The 10,337-nt window shown below is 47.4% G+C and overlaps 6 protein-coding genes across 6 annotated transcripts; 3 read left to right on the top strand and 3 right to left on the bottom strand.

Moving 5' to 3' along the window:
- Positions 1 to 175: 175 nt before the first annotated feature.
- Positions 176 to 2,371, top strand: CYBJADRAFT_172272 (uncharacterized protein; the record flags this gene model as incomplete). The annotated part of the gene is made up of 1 exon (XM_020216312.1): positions 176 to 2,371. The coding sequence occupies one exon, from the start codon at positions 176 to 178 to the stop codon at positions 2,369 to 2,371; it is 2,196 nt and encodes a 731-aa protein (XP_020071329.1).
- A 184-nt stretch (positions 2,372 to 2,555) lies between these two features.
- On the top strand, positions 2,556 to 3,643 carry RFC5 (replication factor C subunit 5; the record flags this gene model as incomplete). Its single annotated transcript, XM_020213313.1, has 1 exon — positions 2,556 to 3,643. The coding sequence occupies exon 1, from the start codon at positions 2,591 to 2,593 to the stop codon at positions 3,638 to 3,640; it is 1,050 nt and encodes a 349-aa protein (XP_020071330.1). The 5' UTR covers positions 2,556 to 2,590.
- Positions 3,644 to 3,673: 30 nt separating this feature from the next.
- Positions 3,674 to 4,460, bottom strand: MRPL16 (mitochondrial 54S ribosomal protein uL16m). Its single transcript, XM_020214720.1, has one exon. It carries the CDS (start codon positions 4,435 to 4,437, stop codon positions 3,772 to 3,774), a length of 666 nt encoding a protein of 221 aa, XP_020071331.1. The 5' UTR covers positions 4,438 to 4,460; the 3' UTR covers positions 3,674 to 3,771.
- A 331-nt stretch (positions 4,461 to 4,791) lies between these two features.
- On the top strand, positions 4,792 to 6,469 carry MSF1 (phenylalanine--tRNA ligase). The gene is made up of 2 exons (XM_020213314.1): positions 4,792 to 4,883; positions 4,961 to 6,469. Exons 1-2 carry the CDS (start codon positions 4,820 to 4,822, stop codon positions 6,253 to 6,255), a joined length of 1,359 nt encoding a protein of 452 aa, XP_020071332.1. The 5' UTR covers positions 4,792 to 4,819; the 3' UTR covers positions 6,256 to 6,469.
- On the bottom strand, positions 6,241 to 8,370 carry URC2 (Urc2p). The gene has a single exon (XM_020214721.1). The coding sequence runs from the start codon at positions 8,309 to 8,311 to the stop codon at positions 6,332 to 6,334; it is 1,980 nt and encodes a 659-aa protein (XP_020071333.1). The 5' UTR covers positions 8,312 to 8,370; the 3' UTR covers positions 6,241 to 6,331.
- Positions 8,371 to 8,559: 189 nt separating this feature from the next.
- Positions 8,560 to 10,337, bottom strand: CYBJADRAFT_166988 (uncharacterized protein). The gene has a single exon (XM_020214722.1). The coding sequence runs from the start codon at positions 10,085 to 10,087 to the stop codon at positions 8,708 to 8,710; it is 1,380 nt and encodes a 459-aa protein (XP_020071334.1). The 5' UTR covers positions 10,088 to 10,337; the 3' UTR covers positions 8,560 to 8,707.

Raw genomic sequence — 10,337 nt, forward strand, 5'->3', positions numbered from 1 at the left:
GCTCAGCTATACAGCGTACTATCTTTGTGTTCATGAAACAGTTGTTTACATCCATGTGGATACTCACAAGCAGAAGGAATACACTCATCACTTAGCACACCTAACTAGTCTGTTCCACTTGCTACTGAACTGGGTGGATTCTTGTTGATTCTGTTGATTCCGTTGTGTCTTGATGATGAAGTATAGCAGAGTGTTGTTGATGTTGACTGTGATGCACACGGTATTCGTACGTGGGCTCTATCCGAATGGTGAAGAGAGCTTGGTGCCAGCTGATTTCCGCTCTTTAAACACAGAGGACGGTGTCCTGTACCGTGTTGAAGCCTCTCGGGATGAGCTGCTGAGGCTGGGTCTTCTTGAAGGACTGTTTGATCCTCCTAATACGAACGTTGACGTTGACATTGGCCTTGACAGTGACTCTCTCAGAAACGGTGCGTTGATGAGCAGCGTATCAAAACTTGCACTTGGTACTCCACAAGGAGCATTGACGGCTGAAAGGGATGATATTCTACTGGAGGAGGTCCGTGCCCTTGAGAGACCTTCAAAGGTTCACCTTGTGATTACGCTTACCACGACTTCTACGACATATGTTGAAGAGACGAGGCCATTGGACGCAGTTGAAGCTGAAACGACGGTCACGGTGACTTCGACAGAGATCCAGCAGTCTACACTGTTACTGTCTATGAGTCTGTCTGTTAGCTCACAGTTTGATGATGTACCAGAAGTACCTCTCCAAGAGGCTGCAATATTGCACAATTCAGAATCACAACTGGTTCCCTTGACTGCCAATGGGATACGGGAAATATTCAAAGAGACTCTATTGAGTCTAAAAGATGAGATTTCAAAGAAGTTTGCAAACAACAGTAACAGAGATGACCGTGATGAAGTGCCTCCAGATCCCTTGCCACAACCTACTCTCACTGATGAGCCTACTCCAGGTGAGTCAGAACAACTCGATGTGAACGATATTCACAGCTTCATCAAGGAACTCATACGTACTGTTAACAACAATGTTCCGCAGTCCACTATAGAAGATAATGGTCTTTCAGCTCCAGCATTGGAGGAACCACCTGCTTCAGCTCTTCAAGAGGACTCTGAGCTTGTGGATGAAGTTGAGCAGAACCAAAATCTCATAGAACTGTATGGACTCGGTGACCGTGATCTCAAGGAGATCGAGAAGTACGAAAAGTTCCTCTCTCTTTCAAGGTTCAAAGACCTTCCTGAGGATATCATCACCGATATTATCGACTTTGTGCGTGCTAAGGATAAACACCAGTTCATTGATAACTTTAGGCATCGTCCCTTCTTGAAGGGTATTGCAATTGATGTTACAAGCACCGATGGTGGCTCTCCAAGTGATGACGATGACTCCAAAGGTGACGATAATGATGGCATCAATGGGATCTCTGATTTTGAAGAAATACAGCAGGATTCCCCTCCAGTGAGCTCAGAACAAGAATTGAATGCTAATGGTCTTCTCAGCTCTATCTTGGAGAGCCAGATCTCCTCCAAAGAAGGGTCATCTGGAAAGAAGGCATCGGGTAAGAAGAAGAAGTTGAAGAAACCCCCAAGAAGTCTCATGGGCTCACTGGAACAACGTGCTATCCCCAATAAATTGAAATCAGAAGACAGAGATCGTACTGATGAAGGCTTTACGTCGCTTGATCAAAAGTTTACAACCAAGTTCAACAGAAATAAGAAGAAGGTACTGAAATCGAAGAAGAAAGCACCTCCAATTTATGATAATGTTGATGCAGAAGAACAGCAGGACGACTTCTATAACCCTGAAGCTGAGTTGTTTGATGGCTTTCCGAAACAAGCTAACAAGGAAGGTCGCCATGGAATGACCTCAGGCACAAATCATAACATTCATTTCGAAAGAAATAACGTGAAGGCTTTGGCTGTTGAGGAGTCCATAGACTCCCACAACTTGGACATCACTGAAGTTGAGCCACCATCTCAATTGGCCAACGGAACAGTATCCGATGCCACCACAAGCACGAGTCCACATCCATCACAGCCCACCAGAGAAGCCTTGGAGGATCCCTCACTTGAGGAGAGCTACAGCCTTGAAGGGAATACTGGTCGTTCCGATAATCATCACAAGTATATGGGTGTCCTTCAGAGAGAGCAATTGGAAACCAAGGCGAAAGCGAAACTGAAACAGCGAGACAGCATCATGAGGAACCCGTCGTTGTTATTCGACAAGGCCAACTCAGGCTCTAACAAGGGTAAAACACCAAACGTTGGTGGCCATTATAAGGGTGAATTCTTTGATTTCACTTCAAAGTCTACGAGCCTCAGAGCTGGAGTCTTCCACCATGTTGGGCTGATTCTTTGTAGCTTCACCCTACTTTTCTTCCTATTGGCTTGACAATATCATCTCACTTATACTACGAGCATTCTGTCTCATGTTGTAGAAGGCTGTCCATACGCGTGATTCCCTCTGACGTGGTGAAGACGCGTAGAGAGCGTACGCGTCGCAATCAGAACGCGAAAACCACTGTAAATTTTTTCTCTTGATGATAGTCTCTTTAGCGTCTCTTTTAGCCGTTGAAGGAGGTAACCACTGGCTAATCAAGACAATACTAAGATGTCACTGTGGGTTGATAAGTACAGACCGTCGACACTGTCCCAATTGGACTATCACCAGGATGTTTCGAAGCGTCTCGAGGCGTTGGCCTCGTCTGGAGACTTCCCCCATCTGCTGGTGTACGGACCGTCTGGTGCTGGTAAGAAGACCCGTGTCTTGGTGCTTCTACGTGAACTGTTTGGTGCCGGTGTTGAAAAGATGAAGATCGACGTCCGTACGTTCCAATTGAACTCGAGAAAGCTCGAGTTCAACGTTGTTTCTTCGCCATATCACCTGGAGATCACACCCAGTGACCTTGGCAACAACGACCGTGTTGTCATTCAGGACCTGTTGAAAGAAGTCGCACAGACAGAGCAGGTGGACTTCTCTGGAAAGCACAGGTTCAAAGTTGTGGTGATCAACGAAGCTGAGTCGCTAAGCAGAGATGCACAGGCTGCCCTGCGTCGCACCATGGAGAAGTACTCGAAGAACATCAGGCTGGTTTTGATCTCCAACACAACTTCCAACATCATCGCCCCCATCAGATCGAGAACATTGCTCATAAGGATTGCCTCTCCACATGTTGATGACATCGTGGGTGTCCTGGACACCCTGTGTACCAAACAACAGGTTAGCATCGCAGACGATAGAACTGAAGTGCTGCAACGTATAGCGTTGCAGTCGAAGAGAAACCTCCGCAGGGCACTACTTCTCGTCGAGGCACTGGCGATGCAAAACGAGACACTCACCAAGAGCACACCGATGATCGAGCTTGACTGGGAAAGCGTGATAAAGAGACTTGCACGGGACATCTACAAGGACCGTACGGTCTCGAGAATCTCTCAGTGTAGAACCGTGTGCTACGAGCTAATCTCCCATTGTATACCACCAAGGATCATCTTGAAGACATTGGCATTTGAACTGCTGCACTTGGTGCAGCATACCAAGCAACAAGAAGCCATCATTGAAACAGCTGCGGTTTTCGATGAGAGGTTAAGCCTGGGAACCAAATCAATCTATCACCTTGAAGGGTTCATCGCAAAGTCAATGGTTGTCATTGAGACTCTATGAGGAGCAAACCTTTGAGGAGCAAAGTCCAATCACCGTCTGACTACCTTTGTATGTGTGGTGTAACGGTATATACATGAAAAGGTGTATTATATACTACTAATGGTGTGCGATGGCCTTGTTTGTACAGTGTTCTAACGACCTCTGTAGATCTTGTAGATGTCCTCTTTGGCCTTCTGCTTGTTCGCCCAGGCCTTTGTCGGGTTTCTCTTGGCCTCTTCAAAGTGATTCACCTGCTTCTCCTCCTCTTGGAAGGCTCTCAAGCTGATTCTCACGGGCGAGTCCCTTGTGATGAACTCGTACTGGCCTGGCAGCTTATCAGCAGCACGTCTCATGGCCTCTCTGGCAACCTGTTCGTGGAGGTTTTCACCGCCACACTCAAACAGAACCTTGCCGGTAGGCACTCTGGCCATCCAGTGGTCAAAGGCACCTTTACCTTTACCCATTCTGGTCTCGTTACCCTTGATGGCGACACCAATGCTCGTCGACAGACGTCTCCACAGCTTCCCTCCGTTCGCTCTCATCAGCTTCATGATGATGTTATCAGCCTCCTTCAGGTGGATCGCCTTGAGCCGTGTGCCCTCACTCTTCAGACGCAGCCCATACGTGCCAAACTTCAGCGTGTTGCCCTTTGTAGAGCCACCAGTACGCACTGGCACCCTTCCCTTCTGAGCCTTTCTAATCTGCTTGAACCTTGGGGCGTACTCGTGGGAGAAACGCTTACCCACGGAGAGAGGCTGCACAGGGAGCTGAGGTCTGAGCAGTGAGCTCTTCACCAAGTTCAATCCACACGAGAACATCTTGACTGGTTGGTTTGGGTGTGTTTGCTTCGTCCTTTCACCGTGTTTTGTTGACAAAATGAGCTCTTCGTCCACTCAAATTTTGCAACCGGTGGTGCTTTTCGCGAGATCCGGTGCGCCTGGACGGTGAGTAGCGCAATTCCGACCGTGGTTGGGATATTCCGATATGTTAGTAATTCCGATGTACATATTCCGTGTTCAATATTTCCGGTACACCCATTCCGATCTCGCAGTATTCCGATAACGCGGTTCCGAGCCCCCATAATTCCGAGCCTCCCACCCACCATGGCCACATCTCTCCAACTCTCGAGAACCTTTTCACCATCTCTTCACCCATTGAAGCGTTCTGATTCTGAGCAGCAAACCCCCATCAATCGACACGATGAGCGTTGTTAGAGCAAGAGCATCACAGCTCGTGAGACTATGTGCTCGTCTGTCTCACACAAGTGAGTGCTTTCCCCTGGCCCGTCCTTCTGCTGGCATACAGTAATACTAACAATACTCCACCATTGGAACCAAACAGAAGCACAAGCTCCAGAGACCGTGACTGTGTGCGGGCAGACGTACAAGACCGACGAATGGACGAACATCACCCCCTCGATCATTGCGCTGAGTGATCGCTCGTTACACTTGAAACCAAACCATCCAATTGGAATCCTGAGAAGCCTCATTGAAAACCGTTTCCAGGGCTTGGGCTATACCTACTACAACAACTTCAAACCTGTTGTGTCCACGTATGAGAACTTTGACTCTCTGGGCTTCCCCAAGGATCACCCTGGTCGTTCGAAAACAGACACTTATTACATCAACGAGTCGACTCTTCTCCGGACACACACCTCTGCTCATGAGCGTGAATGCTTCACACAGTGTGAAACACCGGGCTACTTCATCTCTGCTGACGTCTATAGAAGGGACGAGATCGACAGAACACACTACCCTGCCTTCCACCAGATGGAGGGTGGTAGAATCTGGCGACGTGATGACTTTGCCAGCGAGCAAGAGCTCCTGAACAAGCTCCAGCACGATATTGATGCCATTCCTGATATCGACATCATCGTCGAAGACACTCCTAACCAATTCAATGAGGGTAATCCTAAACAGGACTACATGACTGACCGTGAGACTGAGCTCGTGGCGCAACACCTGAAGAGAACAATCCAGCTGTTGGTGAACGAGGTGTTCAACGAGGCCAAGAAGTCTGCAAAGCTCAGTGGCAGCGATGAGCCCTATCTCAACGAGCCTTTGAAGGTGAGATGGGTTGAGGCCTACTTCCCATGGACTGCTCCAAGTTGGGAAATCGAGGTGTGGTGGAAAGGCGAGTGGCTCGAATGCTGTGGATGTGGTGTTGTTAGACAGCAAGTGTTGACGAACTCTGGAATTGAAAACACCATTGGATGGGCTTTTGGTATTGGATTGGATAGAATTGCAATGCTCCTCTTTGGCATTCCAGATATCAGACTGTTCTGGACTTTGGATGAGCGTTTCCACAACCAATTCGAGCAGGGCAAGATCACAACCTTCAAGCCATACTCCAAATACCCAGGAACCGTAAGAGACGTTGCATTTTGGGTGCCATCCGTGGATGAGAAGGTCCACATCAACGACATCATGGAGATTGTGAGAAACATCGGTGGTGACCTTGTTGAAAGCGTGACTCTGATTGACGAATTCACTCATCCAAAGACCGGTAGAAACTCGCAGTGCTACAGAATCAACTACCAGTCGATGGATAGAAACGTCACCAATGAAGAGGTCAACGTGCTACAAGACACTGTCCGTGACACCATCAAGGATAAGTTCAATGTGGAATTGCGTTGATCATCACTCATATCCTTTATTACAGCAAGTATATAGACAGAAGGCAGTGGAGAGAAATCATGTAAATACACAGTTACTATTTGCCAACTATACCTCTGAAGAAATCTTCAAATGTTTCAAACTTGTCCACGTCTAAGAGCTCATCCAGCTCACCTGATTTCATAGCAGTTAAGCCACTGTGGTCCAGGGAGGAGTTGCGTGACGAAAGACGGATATCACTCGTGTACTCATGGCTGATTTCATCGTGAAGTGGCTTGTAGTCCATTTCAAACTCCTTTAGATTGTCAGGCAGAGCCAAGGGGTCCGTTGAATTGGAGGCACTCGGCTCATTAGCCGTGTTGACGATACGAACATCAACCAGTGTCTTGATGATTTGGCCCACGGTATCAGTAGCATCGTTTTTGGTCTCTCCAACGTGGTTCAAATGCCAGTAGACACGAGACACGAGGTTCAGAGACCTCATGTTGAACTGAGTCTCGAATTTGCCCTGGAAGTCGTATAGAGTCAGGCATGAATACACAACCTCGTTGAGAAGCGAGCAAGGTGATCCTTTAACCATAGACTTGGGCAGCTGTAAAAACCTGTTGAGTATTGCCCTTGAGTAATGGACAGCTGTGTTGTATGCCACGTTGATGTACGTGATGACTTTATAGTCCCTTACGCCCTTGAAGGATGCAATGAACCTTCTGGATAGAATGATGTGATAGAAATCATAATTGAAGAGTAGAGTCCCTGAGAGATCGTTATCGATTAATTCCTTCCACCGATTTCTCCAATCGTGAAGTTCCTTGAAGCTGAAGCATTTCACTCCTTCAATGTTGGCAATCTGTTCATCTCTGATCAGATTGCTTATCAGATCTTTGGAATAAAACATCTTATGGACTTCTCTTGCCAATCTGACCAGTGCAGCGTTGACGTTATCCTCCAAGTTACTCCATGGATAATCTATGACTCTATCACAGATGTCCATATAGTCCTTTGAGATGAGACTCGGTCTGCCATTCCCTATGGAGCATTGTAAATGACATATACAGAGTAAAGTCCATATTCTCAAATGAAATAGATCACTCTGCTTGTACTCTCTTGATTTGCATCGATCTTCAATCTTTTGGAAGCTGGTACAGTACATCATCTGCTTGATTCCATCACTGGAGACCATCCAGTTGTCCAGCAGGGGCTGTGACGGTTTCCTGGCGATGTTATACAGAGAGCAGTACAGAATAGCCTCAACGTCGTGGTCCGTCAAAGGAGAAGTGATCAACGCCATCGCTAGCAGCCTTCTCACTATCCAGAACAGCTCACGCTGCTCCTCCACGTACGAGTAGTTCTCATCGAACCCCATGGCTAAAAGGACAAAGACTGCTGAGATGAAAGGGTGCCTCAGAACATAATCATCGGTAATCTCTCTGATGCCACCTGGAACTATCCAGAAGTGGGCTATTGTCAGGAAATTGGATCCAAGCTTGAGGCACAGATCTTTGTTCTTAGCATAGAATGACTTCAGGAACTCAGACTCACACACCTTGGTGAACGAGTGATACTGATCAACACGGCCAAACAACTTGGAATCGATCCTTGAGATGACATTGGACGGAGCATTCATCGTGGAGTTGTCCAGATGGTTCCATTTCCTCTTGCCCAGCGTGCTGATATACTGGTAGTCCACGTTTGACGGCTGTCCACCTCCTGATGAGGACGACTGAGTGAGTCCACTCGTCCTTATTGTGTCCAGCTTCTCCAGAACCTCACCAAGCTGTCTCTCAATCTTATCCAACCGTTCATCATCGTTATCATACACGCTCTCTATTGCAGACTCACTAGCACCCGCCTTAGCACCCGCGGGCTTAGCATCACTCTGCTGATACAGTGAGCAGTCGATCTTCAGCATGTTACACCGATGGCACTTGCCAGTAGCTGGCTCAAAGTCGCATCTCGTCTTCAGCTTCCGACATGAATCACAGCTCGATCTCTTCCTCCGGCGTTTCAACGGAAGCCTTTCAACGTACTCGGAGTCACCGCTTACAGGCTCAATTGGCCTCACCACGCTATCAGACATACAATCAGGTCAGGGAGACGCTGCTATGGTTGCAAGCTTATCGAAAACTTGTCGAAAACTTATCGCAAACGGTGAAAAGAGCAATGGCACGAGAGATAGCGCAAGTGCTCGGCAAGCGCTGGACGGAAATGCCGGCGGGGGACTTGGAGTTGGAGATAAACATCCAGACACCAGCCCATAAGCGTCAAGGTGTACATGTTTGTTTACATTTGGTGATTCTTTACATCCGTTTGTTTACTTTAAGAGACGTTTATTACTTCTGGATAGTTTCAATGGAGTGCTGAACGATGGACTCGTGGAGGCTGGGCTTCTCTGGGTGAGATTACACGATGAGAGAGGGATGTTGTGCCGGTCGTTAGTTGGAAACTCACACATCCAAGGCTTTGGCTCATGGCATCAAAAGCTGACGAGAACGATAGCCATCACCAATGCAAATGAGATGAAGGACACGTGGCCTCCCCTGGTGGCCCTTATGGCTCCATTCTCTCCGACTCTGCCATCCTGTGTTTCAGAATCGTCAATGTACGAGATCTCTTCATCCACAATGGCTCCATCAGTGTCGTACTTTACAACCTGCTGTTTTCCAGCACTGGTGCATATAATCTTACCACCTCTGATGATAGAGGCCTGGGTGCCGTTTTGATCGCCACCTCTAATCCAGCGGGAGCAGTCGAAGTCTTCGTATGAGCTTTTGATAATGGCTGAGCCACGAACCAAATTCAACCGGCCAAACGATGTCTCTTTGAAATCACCAACGAATTCGATAGCTCCGCCAACGCTCTGTAACTTTGGAAGGAAGCTGATCTTATTGACGTTTGTATTGTTGATGACCATCAACCCACCGCCAACATCTTCAACCGCTGGGAAGTCTGGATCTCTCAAGTTGTGGTTTTCAATGAGTGATAACGTGCCACCAATGTGTTTCAACTTTGGAAGTTTCACTGTTTGGAAGTCGTTATTGATCAACTCCATCGAGGCATTAACGTGCTCAATATTTTGCACGTTTAAGGATGCAACATCTCTCACTGTGATGTTATTGGCGTACTCCAAATTAGGAAATGACACAGCAGCGTTTCTAGCATTCGCACTGACGCTTAATCTGCGCGTTACACCTTTCAAGTTACAGCTGATGGTATCCATAAACCGATTGTTGTTGATGTTCAAAGTATCCAAGCTCTCGACAGCAAAGCCCGAGAACCCAATGAGGGAGGTATCGGATATGGTGATGCTGTTAATGTCGAACAACCCAGAGTCAAAATTAACGGTGCTCAATATCGGAAGCACTTTCCAATCGATAACACCAACCTTGTTTAAAGTGGGAGCATTTATGGAAGTCAACGATGTCAATTCTTTCAAGCCAAAGGTCCCATCTATCACTGCCACATTTGGCAAGTCCATTCGAACCAATCCCGGTATCCTGTGAACTTCAAGGCTGCCACCTATGTTCTGAAGCTCTCCAGTATCAAGAACAGGATCTGAGTACTCACCATCAACAATAATGGATCCAGTGATATGGCTACACTGCTCGGATATAAAGTCCATATCGCCTTGAGATTGGACATGGTATACCGCGTTCCCACACACCGCAGCGAGCTGAGTCTTTGGCTTCTCCTCGCTGGTAACCTCACTCTGTCCATTGGCATCTTCTCGACCTTCGTCATGAGCCTCGTCGTGAGCCCCACCACTCGACAACAGGCCATTCCCTGTCCGTTCCAGAGCTGCACAGAATCTTCCTGATAAGAGTGCTGAGATTAAGAGAAAAGCGGGAAATTTCATTATTCCTAAGCATGGATCCTCTGTTAGTACCCCGTCGATTCGCTCCAGAACCACAACACCACCACTCACAAGTTATTTTGAACTGGTGTTTAATGATAGCTGCGAGTGTAATTGTGAGCAGAATCCATGGGAATGAGAACAAGTTTCAATCCGTGAATGGGAACCACATTTTTTGTACTTTCTCCCTATGACACAAAACACATACATCATCTCTCTTTGTGTACCTAAGAGCACCCACTCGAGCAGCAAC

Source organism: Cyberlindnera jadinii (assembly GCF_001661405.1).
Source record: "Cyberlindnera jadinii NRRL Y-1542 unplaced genomic scaffold CYBJAscaffold_4, whole genome shotgun sequence".
Classification (NCBI taxonomy): domain Eukaryota; kingdom Fungi; phylum Ascomycota; class Saccharomycetes; order Phaffomycetales; family Wickerhamomycetaceae; genus Williopsis; species Williopsis jadinii.